The 27852-nt window shown below is 37.8% G+C and overlaps 1 protein-coding gene across 1 annotated transcript in view; it reads left to right on the top strand.

Annotated features, from left to right (window-relative positions):
- Positions 1–26883, top strand: part of LOC121302267 (A disintegrin and metalloproteinase with thrombospondin motifs 19-like) — a 104419-nt gene extending 77536 nt beyond the window's left edge. The window contains exons 18-23 of the mRNA XM_041232116.1: positions 2711–2864; positions 10083–10218; positions 11365–11569; positions 12290–12442; positions 25913–26090; positions 26604–26883. Coding sequence (XP_041088050.1) covers positions 2711–2864; positions 10083–10218; positions 11365–11569; positions 12290–12442; positions 25913–26090; positions 26604–26755 — 978 coding nt within the window. The 3' untranslated portion in view covers positions 26756–26883. The remainder of the gene's footprint in view (positions 1–2710; positions 2865–10082; positions 10219–11364; positions 11570–12289; positions 12443–25912; positions 26091–26603) is intronic.
- The last annotated feature ends 969 nt before the right edge of the window (positions 26884–27852 follow it).

Raw genomic sequence — 27852 nt, 5'->3', positions numbered from 1 at the left:
AGGGTCCATGATTACTATAAATATAGGTAGCATAGCTGCAAGTTTGTCATTCCTAAATGTAAGGGAGCAGAAAATGACAAAATATGCTCAGTTAAGCAAAGAAAAAAAGTCTGTAATTACTTTAAGAAATGAAGGTCAATCTTTAAGACAAATCGCAAGAACTTTGCAAGTCTCTGTAACTGCTGTGGCCAAGACCATCAAACGATTTGAAGAAACTGGCACTCATGAGGACCGAACAAGTTCAGGCAGGCCAAGGGTGACCTCAGAATCAGAGAACAAGTTAATTCAAATCAAAAGTCTGCGAAACCGGCGATTAACTGCCCCTGAAATACAAGCTCGGCTAAATGCTACTAGAAGTGCAGATGTTTCAAATTCAACTGTTCAGAGGAGATTGCGTGAAGCTGGCCTAACTGAAAGAATTGCTGCAAAGAAACCATTGTTAAAAGTGCAGAATAAGAGGAAGAGACTTGCCTGGGCCAACAAACACAGAAACTGGATGTTTGAGCAGTGGAAGTCAGTCTTATGGACCGATGAGTCAAAATTTGAACTATTTGGGTCCAACTGCCGAGTATTTGTAAAACACAGAGAGGGTGAGCGCATGAGTTCTGCATGTGCGGTTCCCACTGTCAAGCATGGAGAAGGCAGTGTCATGGTCTGGGGTTGTTTTGCTGGTGACAGAGTTGGTGAGCTTTACAAAGTCCATGGCAAGCTCAACCAGCATGGCTATCACAGCATACTTCAGAGGCATGCCATTCCATCAGGATTACAGCTAGTTGGGCAGTCCTTCTTTCTTCAGCAAGATAATGACCCGAAACACACCTCAAAGTTGTGCAAGAAATATCTGGCAAAGAAGGAAAGTGAAGGACAACTCAATCTAATGACCTGGCCTGCCCAGTCTCCAGACCTCAATCCCATAGAACTTGTATGGGGCGAACTGGACAGGTGCCAAAGGTAAAGTTACCCACAGTGCAATACATCTAATTGCTGCAGAAGAGCTGGGAAGTCATGTCAGGTGATTTCCTGCTGAAACTTGTTAACCAAATGCCTCGTGTTTGTGAGGCTGTTATTAAGGCAAAGGGTGGCTATTTTGAGGAATCCAAGATTTAGAGACAATTTTCTTGAACATTGCTTATGAACTCTATGAACTCTTGAACTCCTTATGTTTTGTTTTGTATATTGTAACATGTGTTTTCATTTTCAAGTATTTACAGAAACATATGCAATGTATAACATTGTCAATTATGAAAAAAGCCTAGTTTCCAGCATGTGTACTCAAACTTTTGACTGGTACTGTACATACAGGACAGCAGTCCTTCTGAAGTTCTTGTAGGTGGTTTTTGTTGTTTTGTTTTTAGTTCAATTGTAATTCCCATACTCAATCCCGTGCAAATAAAAAGAATGTGCTTACTATCTATGAGAATGTTTAGTTTCAGTTTTTCTTGCAGAAAAATTACAAAAAAGCAAGTTACAGTGAGAAAAAAAATAACCGGGTAGGGTTGTGACAGGATAGCTACAGGGGAAGACTCTGAGTCAGGAAAATGCAGTGAAACAAACTACTTTTATTTATAAAAACAAAATTAAGGCTCCAGCCACATTCTCACATGTATTTGGCAGGGAGGAATTTAATCCGCTCCCTGCTGATCTAAAACAAACAATAATGCAATCACAAATAATGAAAACAGTACAAAATGATAATAACAAATTATAGGGTGGGCACTTCATCACAAGGATATATTGTAGTTTTTATAGAAAGCAAGCTGATATTCTGAGGTCATTTTTGGTGCAGAAAAACATCTACGTCACACTCTTGAACTTAACTGCGACACCAGCATTGTCCCGCCCCTTAACACCCAATACACACTCCTGATTCACTGGTACAGTACTCCCCTGACCTTCCAACTCCCACTTAATAGGCTCAAAATTTAGCAGCATTTGAAAATCGTAGTATTATTAATAAAGGTGACCCTTGTATAACGGCTGCCCTCTTTTAAGTGCCGCAGTCATTCTGATCAATTTAAAATAAACGCTGTCGCGACAAATTGAAGTAATACAGTATATAAATACGATTAATCATTTAATAAATGACATGTTTTTAACTATTTATATATTGTGTTGCTATAAATAGAGATGCACATTCCATACTGTTTATAAGCTGAATCTACATCATAAAATTTATCATGCGCATCCCTCAATTATAATTATATGTACCTTGTCTATTTAGAACAATACTTATCTGGAGATTTATAATGGTACTTTAGACGCCTCCTTACATACTTATCTAAAGCGCTCATTATATTCCTGTCACTCAGATAATATAAGTGAACATGTGTATTTAAAACCTACTTGTAAACCTCTACTGTGAAACAGTGAGCTATTGCTTTTTGTTTAATTCTGGAACACTAGACAAATCATGGAAAGAGGATTGGTCAGTGGAAAGAACAGAAGACAATAGAGAAACCTTGTTTCAATTGCACACACACCGGCTTAGGCATTGATGATTTATTGCAAGACTCAGGGGCATATAACTTTACCTCTGTGCACCTCCTTCCCACCCTACTTGAAAGCTGTGTTCAGGCAAGACGGTACAGGAAATTAGCAGACTGATGTTACCTGGCATTTATTTTTGGAAACCAGCCAAACCAACCAATTACTTTTCCTCCTCCTGCACACACCCTGGGGTTATCATCTTAACCCTGTTCCTCTCTTCCAGGTGCTGCTGTTTAATGACCAAAATTATGGAATCCATTATGAGTACACCATTCCTGTAGACCCTCCCCCAGAGAACCGGAGTGCCAAGACCGTTGAGCCTCTCTTCATGTGGACGCACTCTGGGTGGGAGGACTGTCACGCTGTGTGTGGTGGAGGTAGGAGGGGGTACCTTTCATTTCTCAAACGCACACAAGCACAACAAAAGAAATGCAGTTGCTTTTTACTTAACTTGCCCCCTGTTGACAAAGTGCAATGCACACAACATTAGATTACGACCGCTTTACTGCTATACATCATGCAGGTTGGATTGGATACATTTGAGACTTTATATTATGTCCCTAACTTACAAAATGGACCACTGATACTCAAGTTAGGCGTGGTTGTTGGAATGAATAAGACCTGGAAGTGTGGGTGAGAGTCCTGTTTCTGGGGTGGGTTTGAAACAACTCCTGTGTCCCATTCTATCTTGCCCTTCCATGCCAACTGCCTTTAGTAGTTTCCATTTTCTCATTTATCGAAAATGTAAAAACTCTCTGGTTTCTGGCTGGTACAATATATTAAACCTGGCTGATTTCTGGCAGGTAGCTGTCGATACAGATTAATTGTTACAAACACATACCCAGCCATCCTTCCACCAGGCATCTGAACAGTCTGTTTTTAGGTATTGTTGACTTTCCGTGACAATCTAATCCCTTTAAGCCTGCTGTTGCCCCAGAGGTGTCATAAACTCCAGTTTGTTTCATACAGTTCTTGAGCAGTTCTGACTTCAGTATGCTTCCACTTTGAAATGTGATAAGTGCAACACAGAGCTTTACATGTTTATTATTTTACAATAGCTGTGTTGTGGCTGGATTACTATTCAGCCTTTATGTATGCCAAATAGAACATGTGTGATTTTTTTTTTAATTGTCCAATTATAAGGTAACAAATAATAACATCCTAGTTCCTGTTAATCCTACAGTGCTGTTGACATTCATAGTTTCATATTTGCCAATATAACATATCAGTGTTGGGTCAAGCTGTATCGTCATAAATATAAGGGTGTAAAATAACATAATGAACCTTAACCTATTCAGGGTTTTTGTGTTGCACTTACCTGAAATCTGGCAGAACAGAGAAGCTGTGCTGTGTCTGGTTTGCCTAGGGAGAGAAGTAAACTGGGTTGAAACATCTCATATGTTGAGTATTCAAGTTAATTTAAGTTGTCTGTGTCCTAAAGGACTGCAAATAAGTACTACACTTTATATTGTTGTTGTTATATTTATATATTGTTATAATATATATTTATATATATATATATATATATATATATATATATATATATATATATATATATATATATATATATATACAGTACTGTGCAAAAGTTTTAGGCAGGTGTGAAAAAATGCTGTAAAGTAAGAATGCTTTCAAAAATAGACATGTTAATAGATTATATTTATCAATTAACTAAATGCAAAGTGAGTGAACAGAATAAAAATCTAAATCAAATCCATATTTGGTGTGACCACCCTTTGCCTTCAAAACAGCATCAATTCTTCTAGGTACACTTGCACAAAGTCAAGGATTTTGTAGGCATATAGTCAGGTGTATGATTAAACAATTATACCAAACAGGTGCTAATGATCATCAATTCAATATGTAGGTTGAAACACAATCATTAACTAAAACAGAAACAGCTGTGTAGGAGGAATAAAACTGGGTGAGGAACAGCCAAACTCAGCTAACAAGGTGAGGTTGCTGAAGACAGTTTACTGTCAAAAGTCATAGATCATGGCAAGACTGAGCACAGCAACAAGACACAAGGTAGTTATACTGCATCAGCAAGGTCTCTCCCAGGCAGAAATTTCAAGGCAGACAGGGGTTTCCAGATGTGCTGTCCAAGCTCTTTTGAAGAAGCACAAAGAAAAGGGCAACGTTGAGGACTGTAGATGCAGTGGTCGGCCAAGGAAACTTACTGCAGCAGATAAAAAACACATCATGCTTACTTCCCTTTGCAATCGGAAGATGTCCAGCAGTGCCATCAGCTCAGAATTGGCAGAAAACAGTGGGACCCTGGTACACCCATCTACTGTCTGGAGAAGTCTGGTCAGAAGTGGCCTTCATGGAAGACTTGTGGCCAAAAAGCCATACCTCCAATGTGGAAGCAAGGCCAAACAACTCAACTATGCATGAAAACACAGGAACTGGGGTGCAGAAAAATGGTCATCTGGACTGATGAGTCAAAATTTGAAATATTTGGCTGCAGCAGAAGGCAGTTTGTTCGCCAAAGGGCTGAAGAGCGGTACACGAATGAGTGTCTGCAGGCAGAAGTGAAGCATGGTGGAGGTTCCTTGCAAGTTTGGGGCTGCATTTCTGCAAATGTAGTCGGGGATTTGGTCAGAATTAATGATCTTCTCAATGCTGAGAAGTACAGGCAGATACTTATCCATCATGCAATACCATCAGGGAGGCATCTGATTGGCCCCAAATTTATTCTGCAACATGACAACGACCCCAAACATACAGCGAAAGTCATTAAGAACTATCTTCAGCATAAAGAAGAACAAGGAGTCCTGGAAGTGATGGTATGGCCCCCACAGAGCCCTGATCTTAACATCATGAAGAGAGAGAAGCAACTAAGGCTCCCTAAATCCACATAAGAACTGTGGTTAGTTCTCCAAGATGTTTGGGCCAACCTACCTGCCGAGTTCCGAGGGACAATGATTAATAGCACTGTGGACTAAAGGTTTATTTTTTAGGAAGCTGCATTGATGAATAGCATTCTTGGTGGGTAGTGTAGTTCAAACGACTTGGAATGAAATCTGAAAATTTTAAACACAAAGGGGTACATTTTCAAAGGCGACTAAGGACTTTAGATGGGTGCAATTTGGCTTTTTAGACACCTGGTCTAGCGTCTAGTGTAAGAGCGATTTTCTTAAGCATCTAATATTCCCACCTGATGCCCTTAGACATCTGTTGCCATCTATTGGTGTCTGTTGTTTTTTTTTTTTTTTTTTTTTTTTTTTTTTTCTTTACCTCATTAACATTTGTACATGTGATTGTCAGACTATGTAGGCATCTAGAAACAATAGCTCAGATGTAGAGAATTATACCTGCTGCAACACAGTGTAAAGCACTTCTATAAAATGGGAAGTTGTGTGCGAATTTAAAGAAGCAATGGCAGATCTATTACTAGAACTGGTTTCTGTGTGAGCTGCTCGAAGAGGAGCAAGAAGATGAATTAGGGCATATAGTGAACGAGTCTACCGCCCCAGACTTACTTATGTTTCCGCCTCATTACACAAGAGATTTTAAGTCTGTGTGAAGAATTAGCATTAGCAGGAATTGAAGGAATTGACTTGTTGCAGTAGTACCATCTGAAAAAGAGATGGTTAATTGTCTCATAACAGCACATTAACAATTGTATTTAATATGCATTATATTACTCAAGATTGATATTACTATAATATGAACCATTAACAATACTAGAATCAGTGGGCATCAGAATTATTTCTAAACTATCACACAGATATATTTGTGCAAACAGTAATTCCTTATATATACAGTGGCTTGCAAAAGTATTCAAACCCCTGACCAATTCTCTCATATTACTGAATTACAAATGGTACATTGAAATTTCTTTAAGTTCGATATTTTATTTTAAAACACTTAAACTCAAAATCAGTTATTGTAAAGTGATATTGGTTTAATGTTGGGAAATATTTTTAAGAAAAATAAAAAAACTGAAATATCTTGCTTGCATAAGTATTCAACCCCCACACATTAATATTTGGTAGAGCCACCTTTCGCTGTAATAACAGCTTTAAGTCTTTTGGGGTAAGTATGTACCAGCTTTACACATAGTGTCGGAGTGATTTTGGCCCATTCTTCTTGGCAGATTTGCTCCAGATTGTTCAGGTTGGTTGGACGACGCTTGTGGAGCGCAATTTTTAAATAGTGCCACAGATTCTCAATGGGATTGAGATCAGGACTTTGACTGGGCCACTGTAGGACATTCACCTTTTGTTCTTGAGCCACTCCAATGTTGCTTTGGCCTTGTACTTGAGATCATTGTCCTGCTGAAAGGTGAATTTCCTCCCAAGCTTCAGTTTTTTAGGGGACTGAAGCAAATTCTCTTGCAGTATTTTCCTGTATTTTTTGCTCCATCCATTCTTCCTTCAATTGTAACAAGATGCCCAGTCCCTGCTGATGAGAAGCATCCCCACAGCATGATGATGCCACCACCATACTTCACTGTAGGGATGGTGTTTCTTGAAGCATGGGCAGTGTTAGGGTTGCGCCACACATAGCGCTTTGAGTTTTGGCCAAAAAGCTCTGTCTTGGTCTCATCTGACCACAAAACCTTTTCCCACATTGCAGCTGGGTTACTCTCATGCTTTCTGGCAAACTCCAGACGTCCTTTCAGATGGTACTTTTTGAGTAACAGCTTCTTTCTTGCCACCCTCCCATACAGGCCAGTGTTATGCAGAGCTCTTGATATAGTTGACTGGTGCACCATTACTCCACTCCCAGCCACTGAACTCTGTAGCTCCTTCAAAGTGATTGTTGGCCTCTCTGTGGCTTCTCTCACAAGTCTCCTTCTTGTTTGAGTGCTAAGTTTTGAGGGACAGCCTTTTCTTGGCAGTGCCTGGGTTGTGTGATGCAGCTTCCACTTCCTGATTATTGTGCTCACTGGGATATCCAAACACTTGGATATTATTTTGTACCCTTTCCCTAATCTATGCATTTGTATTACTTTATCTCTAACTTCTGTAGAATGCTCTTTGGACTTAATTTTCCTTCAGATTCGCAGCCTTACCAATGATCCTTCAACAGTGGGGTTTTTATCCAGAAAATGTGAGAGCAACTTTAACGGTTCACAGGTAGAGGCCAATGGTAAGGTAATTGTGTCCTCGTTTGGGCAATTTCTTTCATCGGTGCAAACTGGGAGCTTCCACAGTACAGGAGTTGAATACTTATGCAAGAAAGATATTTCAGTTTTTTATTTTTCTTAAAAATATTTCCCAACATAAAACCAATGTCACCTTACAATAATTGATTCAGAGTTTCAGTGTTTAAAAATAAAATGTCAAACAGAACGAAATTTTAATGTACCATTTGTAATTCAGGAATATGAGAGAATTGTTCAGGGGTCTGAATACTTTTGCAAGCCACTGTGTGTGTGTGTGTGTGTGTGTGTGTGTGTGTGTGTATATATATATATATATATATATATATATATATATATATATATATATATATATATATATATATATATATATATATATATATATATATATATATATATATATATATATATATATATATATATATATATATACACACACACACACACACACACACATATATATATAATATATATATATATATATATTCCATGGTAGTTAGCTTGAAGTTGAGATTCGTTTCATATTCGCTACCATCTGTCCTTGACCTTTCAAACCAACTGTCGCGTGGAGGACCAATTGTGAATTCTTTCTCAGTCTCTGTTTTATCTGTGAATCCAAATAATTAGTAAAATGATATACTATTATCCCTGTACGACAGAACCCAGCTTGACATTTATGGCTTGGTATTTCCATCCACAACAGCTACACTTTTCAAACATTTAAATTTTTTATAAAGCCATTATTTACAACCTTTACTTAATTTGTAATGGTTTTCTACAGCACCACAGAGAGGGTTTCTGGTTCAACATTAGGTAATAGCATTGTTAAAAATACAGCCATTACAGTTACTTTGTAAAGTATCACAATTATCAGACTTCACAAATTTCTTGGTATAAATAATAAAAAGGTCTCCCCAACTAGTTCTGTTAGCGTTCTCATTCTTTTCATAGGCTGTTCAGTAAAGCACTTCCATTCATTTACAATGTTTCAAACTTGTTAGCTTGTGCATACTTAGACAACTAAACCCTTGCATTGTTTCAGATTTGCAGATAGCTTTGAGTTTACACAGCAGGTAACTACTGTTCAGAAACATCTGCACACCATACTGAAATACAAAAGCATCAAGTAAATTGCTCCGCAGCAAATAAATAAAAGCATACACTTGAAAAATGAATAGCCATCAATGGAGCTTAAATAACATATCAGTAGGGTGAATATAATTCACTGAGGTTATGAAATAATTTACAATGGGTCATCTTTAAATTAAAGTTGATTTAGTTTGGAATATGAAGTTTACTACATTCGTGTCAGATTAGGCTACTATATGCGTCTATGAGATGCCATTGTACTTTATCAGGGTTATTTACTTTTGTTTTATTTAAGTGGATTATGCCTAAGCAAGATGGGTCTGACATGTAAATTTAATGATTAATAGTGAGCTTTGTTATTTCTACTAAACATTATGTTATTGCAGCAGCTCTAAAATGTGTGTTTATTTAAAAACGAATAGTCTACTGACACATATACAGTAATGGGCGTATATACATTGATTTATCTGATTAATGTTGTGGACATTTCATTTAGGCTACCACTTTAATTTGTGTTTCGGCAGTCTCCTCCACCTATTGATAACAGGAATAGCACCAAGGGCTTTTTTTTTCAAGAGAGGTCAAATATGTAATAGTCTGAGTGGGTCCACCACCCATTTTTTTGGTAGATGAGGCTATTTGAGCTGCTTTGTATTTCGCCTTTCGCCTAATGTCTCTCCATCTCTCTTTTTAAAATTTCTTCACTATTTCGTTTTGTCTGGGAAACCGCATGTATCTTTTGTAACACAGTTTCCCAGCCCCGGTTTGTAATATTTTGTGTCTGTCCTGCATGATTTATATATTTCAAGAATTTCATCCACTAAGATTTCATTTTCTTCTTTTGTAAAGTTTGTTTTTCTATTTGTAGCTGTTTTTTGGATGCTGTACCAGACGCCCCAGTGTCATTGCTGCTTGCCATTGTGTGCAATAAAGACGCTCATAGATCTGTTCTCAACTAGGTAACAGGTGTAGCCGTCATCTAAACAGCTAATTATAGACAAAATACATCACTTCCTGTTGAGCTGCATACATTATAATATGACTCAATCATTTGAATAGACAGAGGGCTGACTAACGTCTAAATCTTTGACGATCACATTTACATTGAGACATCTAAATCCAATTAGAACCTACGAAATAAGTTAGCCGTCGCTACCATAAATAGCAGACTTAGGCATCTGCAAACATCAATTTATCAAAGTCATTGTTGAAAATCATGACGATAATTTAGCCGTCTAAGAAAAAGTGTAACTTTAACTTCTGACTAAAATTGAGTCACCTTTGAAAATTTTCCCCCTAGGTGTACAGTTGCCACCCAAAACAACCATCATCTTTCTGTAGGTGGGAATTCAGTACAAAGCGAAACCTGTCTGTTGTGTTTCTCTCTTTTCAGGGGAAAGGAAAACAAAAGTTACTTGCACCAAGATCATGAATAAGACTACCAGTGTGGTGGACAACAAGAAGTGCCGCTACCTGACTAAACCCGAGCCACAAGTGCGCAAATGCAATGACCAGCCCTGCCAGACAAGGTTTGAAATGAGTGTTTAATGAGATTTTCTCATAATGAACATGCAAAGAATTACCCTGTGGATGCATGGAGGGTTTGTTTGTTTCTGACACAAAGATCCTAGTGTTCAGTTTATTCAAGTGAACCAGAGAAACAGCTTAACCTGGCACAAAAAGTCGAACAGGTCAGAACTGCATTTATGTCTTTTTCGTTGGGGTTTTAACACACCTGTACAATGTCTATTTCAATGTCTTCCTAAAAATAGTGTGATAAACCCTTTACAATGTCTCCACTGACATATATAATCAAAGGTTTCATGTTTTATAGAAGGATTTGACTCACCCTTGGCTTCGTACTGTTCATAATCCCTGGTAATACCTTCTGTATTGCCTAAATATTACATTACTTGTACATGTTTTATGAAAGTTTAAAACAGTAATTTCCTCAAAGTCTTGCTCAGTTATTATGAACTGTAACCATTTCATTTGCTTGTCTGCTTGTTAACTGTCTCTCCCTGCATCTGCAAGTTGGCTGTCTTCCCATACTTTTGTTACCACACATTTTCTTAAAGTTTGTTTAAAAAAGCACTTCATACATCTAAATATAATCTCTGCTCACATCTGTCTGTCATATGTAGGTAACTTTTTTGGCTTTGATTTATTTGAGCATGAAGAGTATTGAAATGTTTGTCATGCCTTTGCCACTGAAAGCTATCTACAGCTGTCAGAAATACATAACCCCCAATATAAAGAAAAACTACAACTTTTTTTTTTTTTTGGTTATGCTCAGAACACAAAGAAGCTCAATATTTTATGCCACACCTGTGTGATGTCATGTAGAGAAAGTATAAATATACAAGCACTGGATGTTTTCATAAGAACATAAGAACATAAGAAAGTTTACAAACGAGAGGAGGCCATTCGGCCAATCTTGCTCGTTTGGTTGTTAGTAGCTTATTGATCCCAGAATCTCATCAAGCAGCTTCTTGACGGATCCCAGGGTGTCAGCTTCAACAACATTACTGGGGAGTTGATTCCAGACCCTCACAATTCTCTGTGTAAAAAAGCGCCTCCTATTTTCTGTTCTGAATGCCCCTTTGTCTAATCTCCATTTGTGATCCCTGGTCCTTGTTTCTTTTTCGTCATGGTAACGCATGTGCTTATTTCAGGTGGATGATGACAGAGTGGACTCCTTGCTCAAGGACTTGTGGAAAGGGATCTCAGGCTCGTCAGGTGTCCTGCACTCAGCAGCTACGTAATGGGACTCTCATCAGGGCCAAAGAGCGGGACTGTGTGGGACACAAGCCGGCTGCGGCCCAGCGCTGTGAGGGGCAGGACTGTATGACAGTGTGGGAGGCTGGAGTCTGGTCCGAGGTAGTTTTTGCTGTTCACTGTATATTATATAGTGTAGGTTACATGCTCTGGATAAATTCCTGTGGTTTCTGAGATACAACCATTTATACAACACATGGTGATATATCGTATGTTATAAATCATGTTACCATCTGCAGTAGAGGAAAAACATCTTTGTGTTTCTTTTATACATGTTGTACACAAAAAAAAGAAATTGGGTTCATGTGCAATAATTTTTTAATTTTTTAATTTTTTTACCACGAGCATGAGGATGGCCTGACGTTGATAAACTCTTAAGACCACACATGCTGAAGAGTCGCACCTCAGCGAGCAGGAATCAGATCTGGAGAGGAACATTGCTTCACCCAGTCTCTTTCTGCAATGTTGGTTAAATGTAGACAGCCTTTAGGTTCAACCTTTCCAAAGAGCACTTTATGACCCATGAATTAATCCCCACTTGATTTAGATATGTAAAGGCCAATAATTCACCTGTGAAAGTAAGCAGACTCGAAAGTTTAAAATCAAAACAGCTGTGAGGAGGGTCTGCTGACACTGGTGAGAAGTGGTTTCGCTTCCCTGTGATTGGCCCTCCCAGCTGTTGTCACAGTCTCAGTTTTTCTCCGAGACATGTCAGAAGAGATGAAAGGAACGCGGGGTGACCTCTCTAGACAAACTGCTTAAATATATGTAGCCGCTTTGCTTCATTGCAAATCATATCCACCTGTGGGGTTTGTATTTCAGTGCTCTGTAAAGTGTGGCAAAGGGGCCCGCCACAGGACTGTGAAATGCACCAATCCTCGCAAGAAATGCGACTTGTCCACACGCCCCAGGGAGGTGGAAGACTGTGAGGATTACTCCAAGTGCTACGTCTGGAGAACAGGAGACTGGTCCAAGGTTGTACAATATCACTAAATCTACCTCCTTTATTTATTGTAGGCTGTCTTCCCTGCTTTCGTAGTTGCTGGATTCTGTGTCTGTCTTCCAGTGTTTATTAAAACCAGCTGCTATAGGAAATAACTCTCATAAAGCACGTATTTGTGAATATTTCACAGAGTTCATATTCTATGCAGAGCATTGTAGCTTGGATGTAAATCGTGTAAAAAATCCAGGTACAGTAAGAAAGAGCCCTTTTCATAACAGCTTTGTGTCAAGGCTTAATTACTTTTGGGTGCTAAATGCAGACACACTTCGACAATACATTAGTCTCAACACCTTATTCTTCGAACTGTACTTAGTCTATGATTTTTTTTTTTTTTTTTTTTTTTTTTTACGTAAACCATGGAGTTTGAGGCAGGTTTCTGTCATAATGCTTACATGAACATAGAGATTGCTTTACATATGGACTGCCTTGCTAGTATATTAAATGTATCTGTAGCTCACTGAGTAATGAAGAACACACAGTATCGTAACCATGGGTACTAGCTTGTCTTGATGGATTGCCAGTAGGGGGAGTCTGTGTGTTCGGATGATACCAAACTGCAGAAGATGTGCCTTCTGCATCATTAACAGCCTCTGTTAATGACACAAGGCTTTTTCCTTCACAGCCCTCCATTGTGGAAGGTCTTGACAGACAGACATATGGAATCTAGGGGCGCATGTGTATCCAATGACATGCTGATCCTGTCTAGAAGAGCTCCTCGATTCAGAATTCTTAAATGTTCAAATTTAACTAAGACCTGTCAGCATGTTGTGCTTGTCTAGACAGCAATGTTATGAGCAAGAGAAAGTGAGGTGACCAGCCTTAGAGAATGTAGCAGTACTCCAAGCAACAGAGAAAGTGTGACAGAGGTAGTCCAAGCATGTCAAACTGGGTAGGGGTAGGTTCTAGTAATGTGGACACACACATACTGTGTGTGTTACATTTACTGTGCATATCTAGTAAAATCAAATTGGTAATATTCTATTCATTTTTTCTTTTTGGAAAATTTCACCAGTGGCCAAAGACTAACCACTTTTGCAAATTATATGCATAACAAAAAAACAAGGTCTTAAATTGTGTAGTTGTACAACAGTATGTGTTCTTTAAGCCTCTTAAGCACAGGCCTGCAGTGTTTCCATTTCCTAGAAATGGAAACATCTTTAAAAAGAAGCCCAATAATGTGGACCTAAAGTACATTACCTAGTGACAACATCCCTGTCATTATTGTAAACTTATTTGAATGAAGATTTACCTAAAAGAACAGCAGTACAACCATATTTGGTTATCAATTTTAAGTTTGTTTTGTAAGATTTTTTTCTGTCACCACTCATATGTTTACTTCCTTGCATGTCATATTTTTGACGTTATAAAAGTACTTTGTTTATGATGAAACTCTGCTCTACTGTCAGAAAAAACACATTCCTGGAAACGGTACTAGCTGAAGCAGTTTTTCCTAAAGTTATTTTTCCTAAAGTTCTTCCTCCATGCATCCCTGAGAGAATTTGTAATGTGAACACAAAACATGTCAGTTGTTGGCCAAGCTTTACAATAGTGGCCAGTATCTTAGTTATCTCTTAAAAATGTGTATGTATTCCATATCTGATTGAATCTGATTACACAAAACACTGTAAAGAGGATGTAACTAAGGTTTAAAATGCACAGTTAAGTACCCATTTTTTTTGTTTACTGAATCTCATTTTTTTGTTTCATACTTTTTGGCGTGTCTGTGTAGAGCATTTCCAGTATGTTGCAGGTAGTGTTAGAGCAACTCAATGCTGTATGTGTTGGACAGTGTCTCCCGTTCAGATAAAAAAAAAAAAAGTGAAATCTGCCCAGCCACTGTTTCAGTAAACTAGGAAGGCACCTCTTCTGTTAGGCAGAGGTCTGACTTCTAAATTATAAATTTACTGTCCAGAAAAGAACGCATTAGGACTGAAATACAGCTGTTGGTTCCCAACAAAGGGAAAAGGGAAAGTGGTAATGTACATTTCATATGTTTTTAATGGGGAGTGGAATCCCTCAAAATTAATTTGATACAATAGTTAAACTGGATAAACAAAATAACACTTAACATATAATGAATTACTGCACTCAGTAGTAGTCCTGAATTTGAATTCTTACTGTACATTGTCGACTTTTGTCACCCTTTGGAAATGCATTGTTGACAAGAAACCCATTTATTACTCTTCGGTCTTTAACGTGCACATAGCTGCACGGTAAGTAACTTGTATTTTAAAACTACTGTAGGTTGCAGAAGTACACACAAAAAACTGAAACATCAGATGGGAAGCGAGATGTTTATTTATATGCTCTGCTTATGGGTGACGTGCATACTAATTTTAACAACATTTTTTTTTTTTTTTTACAACATCAAATGTTTAGCCAAATAGATTGTTGTTCAACATGTTAACATTCCTGACAGATGCTTCTCATCCCCTGTTTTTTCCCGTGCAGATCCAGTCCCAGAGAACCCACAGACTCAGCCTCTGGTTCATTTCTATAATATCGCCATCATTATTTTCATTTGGGATGTAGCATGCTGCATTTATCCATCTCTTCATCAAAGCATTGCCTAAACTCTTGATGTTCTGCAAGCTGTAACCAAAATAGTACAGTACAGTATAAAAATGACTAACTTAATGTAAGCTTTGTGCTTTTCGGTATTCACAAGCTTCAGCGTGTGGTTCACCTGCTGGTAAAACACTGTATTGTATAGTAATCTGTAATCTGTATCAAACTAGTTTCTAGTCAGATAACGTTGTCTAGCTTGCAGAAGATGCAGGACAGGTTAACTAAACTACATATCGCATTGACTTCAGTTTTATCGTGCAGAGTACCACACCATCTTTTGTCATTTTTTATGGCTGGTTTTGGCTACCGCTGTACTTCTGCTTATATGCAGTGCTGTAGGAAAATAGATTTAAAAAAATAGATGTTATTCTAAACATTTATCATAATAAATTTGCTCAGTAAGTTTTACCATTGTTTGACTTAAATTGCAGGACTCTTTTGGGTTTGACAGCGTTACATACTAATAATCACCAATGTTGGCAATGAAGCCGTGGAGCAGTAGTTCACATTCATTTTTTCAGTTGTTAGTTTCTCCATTTTTTTAAGCATTTAAACATGTCTAGCTAAGCAGGTGGTCTAGAACTCATAACAAGGGACCTAAGAGTGGGGTCTGTTCAGATTAGTTTATGCATGGGTCACTAAAATACCCTAAGGAGAAAACACCAATGGCATTAATCTAGATGAAAAGAGTGTCTGTATTTAGATACCACACAAATGTTGGGCGGAAGCAGGATTTACTTCAAAGGGTATTCATTTGATGGACAGTTTGAGAATCTGGTGAATCACAAAATAACTTCCTTGTGGGCAGAAAAGTCAATGGAGCAAAAACAATTTCCAAAAAGGGGCCCATCTTTGCAATTGTACCATAATTGAGACCATGGTATACAAGTCTTTTACAATTTAAGTAGCTTGGTCTATTACAGGGATGGCGAACCTTTTTCAGCTGGTGTGCCAAAAGTTGGATTTTTTTTTTAATATACATCACTAAGTGCCAAGGGTGCCAATGATTCATTAGGGGTGTAAAAGGTTATGCAGCGGCTAAACGGTAACTTTTTAAAACAATATTTACTTTCCTTTTTTTTGTAATTAAGTTTTTATTAAGCAAACATACCAAAAAAACAGCAATCCACAATACAAAATAATCAAGAACATTACATGAACTAGGACAGAACCCTTCCATCTGCCCTCATCCTCTCGCAACCTCCCCAAACCCTCAACCCCCCTCCCCCCTCTGTTGTGTGGAGAGCAGGTGTGAGGGAACAATATTTACGTTCCTGTGACTAATGGGACTTCTGCTGCTGAATATCCACTGACATTTTTTCAACCCGTCAGTCATTTTTAGAGCAACACATGCATCACTCATGTCGTCTGTCAGCCTGTTGCGCATGTCTGATTTGATCAAATTCATGCCAGAAAAAAGCTGCTCACAAAAATATGATGAGCCAAAAAAAGTTAGAAGTGAAATTCCAAGAGTTTTCATTGCTTTGAAAGAATTTGGCAAAGAATTCCAGACTTTTCATATCTCATTTTCTGCACTTTCTGCTTTTTCCCCATCTACTCTGTCACACTCAATCTGCTGTAATGTTACATGCAGATCAGTGAATTTTCTTTTCCACACTGCACTTTCTTGAAATTCCAACAATTCCATTTCCAAACTTTCAAGTCCCAGCCATTCCAACTGGGAAATATTCAGCTGGTCAAACATGGCTGTGTCAGGACTGCTCATGAAAGACAGTGTTGCCTCCATGTTGCGGAACTGAATAAACCTGGCTGCAAATGCTTCCCTAGAAGTCCCCACGATTTTGGAAAACTGGTGGTAAACTTCCTGCAGATTACTGGGACTGTCTGCAAAGTGTGCAGATTTCTGCAAATGTGTTTTCAGGTTTGGGAAATATTTGAGCTGTCCACAGTCAATGTCTCTTTCAAACACCTCTAACTTTCTTTCAAAAGCCCTGATATCCCCAAACATGCTTTCAGCTGTTTTGCCAAAACCCTGCAATTTTTGGTTCACGTCATTAAAATGTTTGGTGAAGTCAGTGAAAAACATAAGGGTGTTAAGCCACACAATATCAGTAAGTTGTGGACAGTTTTTCCCTTTTTCATCCATGAACAGCCTTATTTCATCTAAACAGGCCACAAATCTCTCCAGCACTCGTCCTCGGCTTAGCCACCTGACATTATTATACATCAATAACGTTGAGTACTGTGACTGAACCTCATCAAGAAGCATCTGGAATTGGCGGAAATTTAGAGCTCGAGCCATGATGTAATTTACAATCTTTGTGACTATCTTAAGGATGTCATGCAGTTTATTGCTGCTATCTCTAGCTGACAAGGCTTCCTGATGGATCAAACAGTGAAACTGGACAACTGGATGTTTTGCCTCCTGCACAAGGTACTGAATGAAACCTGATGTTGCACCAACCATGCTAGGTGCACCATCAGTTGTAACAGAAACTACTTTTTCCAAGCTGATATTTTCAGCCAAAAATGCCCCTCTGACAGCATTGAAGATATCATTCCCTGTTGTCCTCCCTGACAGAGGTAACAGTTTCACTAATTCTTCCCGCATGTTTTCACCAGCTGCATAACGCATGATTACTGCTAACCTTGCATGGTTACTGACATCAGTACTTTCATCCAGACACAGTGAATAAAACTCTGACTTTTGCAACTCAGCAGTGAGTTGCTGGCTAACATCTTCAGCCATGCGCAGGATTCTGTCTTTGACAGTATTTCTACTGAGTGGCATATCTGTGATGCGCTGCACAATTTTATCCTTGTTAGGGAAGTCATGAAATAAAGAACCAGCACTAGCCAGCATGGCACTCTTGATATATTCACCTTCTGACAAGGGTTTGCCATGCTTTGCAATGCAATGAGATAATTTGAAGCTTGCAGCCACCAAATGGTTTGTTTTTTTAAGATAAGTACTAAAAACAAGAGTCTGGATTTGATACCTCCTCATTGCCCTTTGAAGGAATTCTTTCCTTTCACTCTCGTTAAGATCTGTAATGTTTTTGTGGTTGGTGTCAAAATGGCGTTTTACACTTGAGGTTCGATAAACAACACTTTCATTACAAATAACACACAGCGCTTTCCCTTTACTGTCAACCATTCCAAATGTTTCTGTCCAACCCTCCTGGAAGGATCTACCACTATCTGTCTGAAGTTTAGCTTTTTTGATTGTGCTCATTTTCTTAACCTTCACTTCACTTTTCAGTTAACTGACGAGAATGTTTTTCTTCAGAAGCACGCTGAAACAAGTTGTCTTACTATCTCCCCAGAAGAGGTCTCTGTACAACAGCAGCTTTCAGCATGAACAGCTATCCCACTGTTGCAGATATTTGCTGGGTGCCATACTTAACAAAAAATGGCCACAGTTAATATTGCCCACCACATCCCCTCCCCCCAGCCCATCCATATCCCCATCCCCATCCCCATCCCCATCATAACTGCCAGACCAAACAAACACTCTCTCTCTCTTCAACCCCATTCCACTCCTGTTCCCCTTTATACTTCACTGGGCACTTAATGCTGGTCTCCCCTCACCGCCCATAATTTCCTCTTGTCCCTGAGAACTCGCAATCTGTTCTAAGCAATTCCCTTACATTCCCCATTCCCTGCCCCTAAGTACACTGCACATTCTAATCTACACTCACATGCTGTTCTTGCTGGAGACTGCAGCCGGGGAGCATGGTTGTAGTAGAAGGCAGTGGAAGACTACTTCGCTGCAGACCAATGGGAGGCAAAGTGAGGCAGCAAGACTGATCAAATTCAGACAAAAAATGAATAATCATGAATATGCATGTTCTTTCCGTCCCTAAATCCATTTTTCCTCACAGATTATATTATATTGTTTTGTAAATTTACAGACATAAAAAGCAATAGTGATAGTGCACCTCACAGGGACCCATCAACATTTTTATATGCCCCTCTATATATTTTGGACAATGACTCTTTAATCCTTATTCAAGTAAGATCAATCAATCTTAATTTTATATAGCGCCTTTAATAGTAGAACATCATCTCAAAGCACTTCACAGCTTGTCAAAGAATAACAGTGCATACAATAAATACATAGTTTCAATATTATATTGCTAAACTACAGTAAAATACATAAATCACATTTCATGACGCATTAAATTTAAGAATTATAATGCTAAAAATCAGTAAAAGCAACAATCACAGTGCATCATACAATAAATATAAGACATTTGCTCAATTGACACGCTGCACCAGTAACCCTGGCCATAATTGTTTTGTTTTTTTGTTTGCAATTGCACACAGTGACAACCATTACCGGTGTACTGTTATTTTTTCAACTGTATATTTACTTACATAAAACATATCTACTGCTTTTACATTTTGTAAAATAGCTATTTAAAAGACGAGTAGCAGATAACATACTTATTAGAGAAAGATTTCTGTGGTGTCAAGCTACCTTGAAAAAAAGGACTATCCACAAATGTACTCTACATATCAGAGGCATAACTTATTTTGAGATGATTGTTTTTTGAGAATTTACAACCTGCTTTAACAACATACCACAGTATGACCCATAATTAAGATTAAAATAGTATTAAAAAAAATAATAATAAAAAAAAACTGCATCAAACAAAGAATACATAGTTTGAGATACGAGTATGTGACAGTGGAATATATTTTCGGTATTTATGACAAGGGAAAGGTTTGACAATCAAAACAGTTTGGGACATTTGCTTTATGCAAATAAGTTTAATGCACAAATACACGTGTTGCCGCCAGTGACATCTGCAAAAGACCTTGCACTGCACATTAACACGTGTACGAAAAGTTGTACAGGTTTTTAGAAAAGACGTAAGCCGAAAGTGTTTGGTTATGTAATTTAGACCTATTTAAGGCTCACAGACCCACGACCCAGTGTAAAGTATGAAAGATTGTGGCCATTTCTCCATTTAGTTCAGGAGATGACGGCCAGTAAAATGCTACAAGCATCAGGCTAACGATCCCTTCCTCCCCGCGTGTCCCGCAGACACATCCATAGCTGACCACAATAACATTTGATCCTTCATGGGACAGACTTTCTGTTTCCAGGGTACTTGAATAAAGCAGTTAGTATTAGTTTCAATTTGAGGCGTTAGGAGGACTTTTCAGAGTTTTACTCTGAAGTCTAAATAACTGAGTAATTTACATTTTTGTGTGACAATCTTTAAGTGTCAGTCATATTATCTGGATCATGGTGTAGTGGTTAAAACAACAATAGCTGAAAAGACATTGTTTGCTGTTATATCATTTGTAACTGAGTATCGCTGTTGTGTTTTTAAAAAATCCCATTTCTCATTGGAATTTGGAAGTAGCCAGTGGAGGGATACTGCAGAATTATAATTAATACTTTGTTATGAATATATTAAAAATGGGTTTACAATAGTTACATGTTCATAAAAATAAAGTAATATGTGGTCGACCAGGTGGCCTACAAAATATGGCAACTGATGAATGACCTTCCTTATAATTCCATTGAAAACAACTTGGCAATTCCTCAATTAATGCATGCAAGTGGTAGTTCATTACATCCCATGCGGTAACCTCTATACTGTATCACCAGAGGGCTATATAGCATGAGTGTACAGATACAATCCTATGTGTTTTGCAGCATGGCTTTACTTTATGATCCTGGTTCAAGATACTTAAGGTTTATTGTTTGTGGAAATGTTGTGCATTATATAAGAATCAATACTGAAGTCTCAGCATATTAAGTCTGAACAAGCATGCATGCTCAGAAATGTGTTTTCTGTATAAATGTGGATAATAACAGCAGAAGCATTGAGAGGCTTTACGCAAAATCAGCTGTGTAGTACTCTGTAGGAAAATGTTGGGAATTTTTTTATATTTGAAAATAAATTGTCAAAATCATTTGGGATGAAGCTGTCAGCAGAGTAACAGACCCCAGTGTGAAATAATGCAACCCAGATATATTTATACAGATTGCACTGTTTCTCCAATAACAAACATCACAGCCTGCAAGCTTTGCCAGTGTCAAGCCTCCGCATTCATTCCATATTGCTGCTGCGAGACAGCACTACATAGCACCACCTCTCCCTATTGGACATGTAGCCAATCGATGCCAGTAAGGGGGAAAAAAAAATGTGTTTCAAATCAGCTGTGTTAGCAGGGTATATAGTCTCAGCATTCTTATCCTAGTATTCAGTGAAAAAATGGAGGTTGGGGAATAGAGTTCAAATAATAAACGCAGGTGTGATGTGGCAAGACTTTTGCACATTCTTTTACTGGTTCTGAAAGATACTGTAGGCCAGTTGGAGCATTTTTTATTTATTTTCTCGATCATATCAAAAATAACTACGGCACTTAACGATTGGGAGTTTAGAATTCTACCAGTAAACTAGACCCCCAAAAATACTGAGGTTACAGGTATATGTTGATACTCTATATTCAGATTAATACATTTACAAAGACGGAGCAGTATACAGTGGTTTATAAAATCGGTGTAAAATCCTGACACCAGTAATGAATTGTAAACTGTTTCAGACAGGAGTGTGTGTTTGCAGTGATTTTAGTTTTTTTTTTTTTGTGGAAAGCTGAAATCCACCTTTAATTATTAATCTTTAGCTTGCTAGTGACACTACATGGATAATGGCATGTGTTGGTAATTAGGAAACCTACAGGTACTCCAGTCCATAGGAATCTATGATGAATTATTGAAATCTCTACATGGGTTGTGCGTTGAGATCAATGGAATGGGTACTAAACTTGGCTTCTTTCCATCCACCCATCCATTATCTGTAACTGCTTAATCCTATAGAGGGTTGCGGTGAGCCAGAGCCTAACCCTGCAGATATAGAGGCGCAAGGCAGGACTACACCCTGGACAGGATGCCAGTCCATCGCAGGGCAACTAAGGGACAATGTAGAGAGGCCAATCAATCTGTGGACTGCAGGAGAAAATCGGAGTAACTGGAAAAAACCACACACGAACACAAGGAGAACATGCAAGCTCCACACGGAGAGACCTCTGAGGCCAGAATCGAACCCAGGACCCTGGAGGTGTGTGAGGCAGCAGCACTAACCACCACGCCACCGTGCCGCCCACTTGACATTTTTTGGACCTCCATAACCTGGTCTCCTGTTGTTTAAAAATGTAGAAATATATTTCTGCAATTCAGTTCTTGGGTTGGGTTTAGGGTTGTAATAATGTAACAATATGATCACAACCAATTGACTTCTCTCTTTTACTTACACACGAAAAGGTCAATTCCAAAGGTTTCAGCAAATACTGTAACACTGATGAAGACGTTAGTCAAATGCTAGCTGTCTTATGTATAGTGCTTAAAACTTGGGGTAACTACAGTCTCAGAATTATTTTGCTGCTGTAGTGCTATTAAGTGGGCTAGTGAAATCTGCAAGTGGGATAGAGAAAACAAAAATATATATATTTTGTGAGAAGCTTCCAAAAGCCATCTAGTGCAGTAATGTAGATAACTAACAAGTTGTGCTACTGGCAGCATTATAAATAAAAAAAATAATAATAATAAAAAAATCGGCAATCAGAAGGAAAAAAAATCAGTTTTATATTTTAGATCTTGCATATAAAGGAGTTTGACATCTGCTTCTTACAATCAGTGCTTTTTAATCATGGTGTCTCCAGTGTAAATGCTGTGCTGTCTTAGCAGAGTAATATGCAGGTCTGTGTGACAGACTTTTTGTTTAATGAAAATGCATTGCCAACGAAAGGCTTAGATGGTAGGGGCCAATTGCAGGCCTGGTGTTTTACTCATGCCTTGGCAAATGCTACAGAGATTTTAAAGTTTGGCTTTCCTTATTATATGATGTTATGGTACTGTAATGGAACTAATTAAAAATAGAAGTAGCTGGGCTGCTTAAAAGTACAGACCAGTTATTAACAAATAGGATGAATAAAGATGCAATATCCCTTTATCTCTGCAATCTTAAACAGTGTGTGCCAAAATTATATATATATAATATATATATATATATATATATATATTATATATATATATATATATATATATACACACACACACACATCGCTGTGCAAAAGTCTTAGAAATGTTGCATTGTTCTATTCTGATGCATTATAAGCATCAGCAATTTACTCAAAGCCTCCACTAGTGTTTTCTACTATTATAGCAACCTTGATTTGTATAAACAAGGAAAAACATTGAGTGAAATAGCTCGCATCAATTGATTTTCAAGGTGTGGTAGCCGAAGCATAATCAGCAAGTACAGAGAAACATCATCTGTAATTGACAAACTCAGGACTGGAAGACCCAAAAAGCTGTCTAACAAGGATGAGCAATATTTGAAGATAATATCCTTAAATAATAGAAAGAAGACAAGTGTTGAATTGACCATCAAATCAACATTACGAAGGTCACTCTTGAAATAAGGACTTAAAGGATGTGTTGCAGTAAGAATACCTCTGTTAAGAAAGGGGAACAAGAACAAAAGGCTAAAATAAGCACAAGAACACAGAAATTGGACTATGGAACAATGGTCAAAGGGCTTTGGACTGTTGATGGAGGGGAGGACGGAGGAACAAAATGGGCACAGGTAGAAATGCTTGAAAAAGGGTTTAAATAGCAAGCTGATTGAAGGTAGGTGAGAAATCCTTGCTACTGCACCCCAAACCACCCCTATGGTTACAATTAAATATGAACCATGTTATTTACCAGTTCCTGTATCATGACATTGGAGGACACTCCCCCAGGCACAACAAAAAAAGAGTTAAAAACTTGTGTTAACTTTGAATTTGTTCTTAATAATGTTTGATTTAATTTTATCTTGTAATAGTTTTTAGGAATGGGAATTTTAAAAGTGGTTAAACGTTTAATAATATGCTAGATGTAAAACCGGCCATGTGACAAATGTCACCAAACGCATATTTTTTTATGCATTAATTTTAGTAATTTTTCATCTGTAGTCTGTCGTGTATCAGACTGCTTTAGTGCCATAGTAAGGGCGGATATTATAAAAAGGAAGAGGCTTGACAATTGCCTCCAAGTAGCTTGGTGCAACAGAAAGATTGACACTGGGGCAGGTTTTATTCTTGGTCGATCTGGCGCTTCATTGGTGCACTTTGTGTGTGTTCATGCCTGTAGTAGGCATGGTGTGGTATCGGTTCCACGATGGGTTAATAACGTTAATGACAAGTGTTTTTTCTGAGTTTGTTCTATATTTAAAATGGCATTCCTAAACAAAGGAAGCCACATTTGCAAGTATTTTGAGGAACCGGACGAGAAAATCGTGGTATGTAAATAATTATGCCAAACAAAATTGCCATACCACTAAAACATAAGTTCAATGCTTCTTCGTTTGAAATGAAAACGTTCACAATTATTGTGGATGGAGCTACTGATGGCAGTAAAAAGCAAACATAAATAACAACATTTTCTACAGATTTGGCCGAAGAGGGCATGATCACGTTATTCCCTATGAGGACAGTGCGTGTGAATCGTGAATGCAGCAGTTTTGAAATCGATGTAAGATTATCCCAATGCTGTGCCGACCCATAAAACAATAACAGTGAGGCTGGAAAAACTTAAAGAAAATCGTGCTGCAGCTGTTCATACAAAACTTTCAAAAGGGAGAAAAAGTTACAATTACCACAGACTCGTGGACCCTATTCCCCAATCTTCCCACAGGTGGAAGGCTTTTTTCACTTGAAATTGTTCTCTAAGCTGTTGGACAGAGCGGCTGTTTATGTTTAGTACAGTTTTTATTTGTATGTTGGAACTACTGCACTAAAGTAAAGGACCCCTGAGACACACTTCAAACAGATAGGCCAGGCATCTCTTTTTACAATTTAATGTAAAGTTGTGTGGATACGTGAATTTGAATACTTTAAGTTATTTAGTAATACTTGACCATATACAATTGACTGCACAGGAAGGCAAACATTATATTAATTACTTAATATATCACTTGATTGTGTGTTAGTTTGGCATTTAAAATAGGACTTGTGGCAATGTTTGGGAGGTTCATGTACGTTCAAGTACTCAAGCAATATATTTCAAATATCCCACCCCTACTATCATAGACTGCAAACTTTTAAATCTCTGAGGCAGACTTTTTAATATCAGTCACAGTGCTCTTTAAAATTCCAAAATATTGTGCTATTTTATCCCTGGTAATTACCTTTTTTCCAGAACAGAAAGTATTCCCAACTTTTTTCAATTGGAAGCACAACTCACTTTCGCTCTCCTGTGGCCGTTTTTCATTAGCACTGTACAGGGGGTGATGTAAAAAAAACACTACAACATGGAATAGGTACCTGTTTTTTTGTTGTTAAATGAACCTTTAAGAAACAAACTATTCTAAAAACATTATACCATCTGAAAATGTGTGCAGTATGTGTATAGTATATAGTTATATCTCCACTAGCAACTTTAATTACAACCATAAATATAAACATTTCAATATATACTTTGATGTGTATGCGTTTTTTTTTGTTTTTGTTTTTGTTTTACTTTGTAGTTAAATCTTTGCAATGTTAAAATGTTATTTGCTTATTTAGGGGTTATTTGCTTAGAAAATACTAACCAGGGTGCCAGTATAAGAATGACTCCTCCTTAGTAATACAATTGTCTTTTGTGCGAGAGGACTTGTCTTTACGACTAACCTTTTTAATAATACATTTAGCAGATTCACTCTGACAGTCTGGTTTACATTACCACTGGAAGAAGGCAACAGAAGTAGGTACTCTGGGGATCATTGCCTGGGTGGCTATGAACACCAAAACCTTTTATAATGTTACATAGAATTTTATGTAATGCGATAGTTAAGATATTTCAGCCTCCATATATTGCAAGTATTTTTATATATTGATGTGTGCTAATACATACTTTGCCTCTGTAGTGTTCAGTAACCTGTGGCAAGGGAATGCAGTCCAGGGTAATTCAATGCATGCACAAGATCACTGGAAGGCATGGAAATGAATGCTTCTCATCCGAGAAACCCGCTGCTTACCGACCTTGTCATCTACAACCCTGCAACGAGAAAAATAATGTGAACACCATCACCTCGCCTAGACTGGGTGAGTGACTATCTTGCATATTTTAATCGTTTTAAAGAAAGACAATCTAACATGGAAGGAGGGTAACTGGTGCTGTGTTTCTAGTTTCAGTTGCTATGTACTGTTGTCCCATTAAGGTGGCTACACAAAATGCATGATGATGTTCATTCAGATTAATTTAATACCTGAATGCACTAACATTTCACCACTGGAGAATTATTATTTGTGAAACAACACCACAGACAGCTGTTCAGTAAGAGTATACTGCAGAATCTGACAGTAAAATAGTAGTTACCTGTATTGCTGACAATAACTTACACCATGAATAGGGACATGCAGTAGGCCATGTATGTAATGTATTTGCTAAGTAATGAATTAAAATTTCGTCATAGACATCTTTTTATTGTGTTTACCTGAGATAACTGCTCTGAGATAAAATAAATAAATAAACAAATAAAAGGTTCCAGTTAGATATTTAAGGTGGTGAAAATTAGTTTTTGTTAACTTTATGCTTCTGTCTGTTTTGTACTGTAGCTGCCTTAACATTCAAGTGCCTACGGGACCAGTGGCCTGTCTACTGTAAAGTCATCAGAGAGAAGAACCTCTGTCAGGACATGAGGTGGTACCAGCGCTGCTGTGAGACCTGTAGGGACTTTTATGCACAAAAAATGCAGCAAAGAAGTTGACGTCCAACACAATCAGAACTCTTACAAGATTGCCCTTGTTATTTATATTAAGAAAACACAAGCAAAAAACACTTTTTCAAGCAAGCAGATTGTGGATAATTGAATTAGTGTAATTTATTCTTGTGCTCTCTGAGGTCATTTTTGTAGAAAATAATAAGAACTGTTTTATATATATATATATATATATATATATATATATATATATATATATATATATATATATATATATATATATATATATAGTTGGTTCCACACTAAATGTTATTAAATAAGTGTAAACGATACATACTGCTCTCTCTCTCTCTCTCTCTCTCTCTCTCTCTCTCTCTCTCTCTCTCTCTCTCTCTCTCTCTCTCTCTCTCGTTGAATGCGGCCCCTCTCCTGATATTGTCAAGGTTTCTAGGGGAAATCCTAATTCCTTACTGGTTAGTTTATATTGGACAGCAAACATCTGTCATGTTTCTATATACAGTATAAAGGCCATGCAGATGAAACATGAAAGAAACAATGTAGCTTGGTACGTTTTTGTTGGCTGTTGTTTTACCTGATATATCTCATACAGTCTGTCATCATTAAACCATGATATTTATATCAGTGTATCTATGGAGATTCTCAATGTCCGTGACTTGCCTAAGCTTTGCTACCTAGAGGAGTCGGTAGTGGCTTCCGAGATTACAGGTTTGTTCAATGAATGAAAAAAGGTTGGTTCATCTGTGTTCTAGGAATCCTTGTGAAGAAATTACCTTTGCACATAAGCCATGGGTGTCCCCTTACATGTAAAAATTCCAAGGATTCTTGAAAGCATGACCGACAAATCCAAATCATTAACTCTGTTGCATCTCACCTTACCCTGTTAATACTGTATATACCAGATAAGCACAGTGATGCACTTGCCATTTGTTTTCCAATCCAACAGAAGGAAAATTAGACTAACTATAGTGAACAAGCAAACCTTAAATAGCTTCCAACACTCACATCAGGGTTGGACTGTAAGAAAACACGAAGTGGCACATTCTTATTCTCTGACATGGAGTCTAAGGGAACCCTGCATCTAAATAATGGTTGTTTCAATTGAGAGTTAACTGACACAACACAGG

The sequence above is a fragment of the Polyodon spathula genome, chromosome 2 (assembly GCF_017654505.1).
Source record: "Polyodon spathula isolate WHYD16114869_AA chromosome 2, ASM1765450v1, whole genome shotgun sequence".
NCBI classification, from domain to species: domain Eukaryota; kingdom Metazoa; phylum Chordata; class Actinopteri; order Acipenseriformes; family Polyodontidae; genus Polyodon; species Polyodon spathula.
The sequence above is the reverse complement of the archived record's forward strand: the minus strand, read 5'-3'. Positions and strand labels throughout refer to the sequence as shown.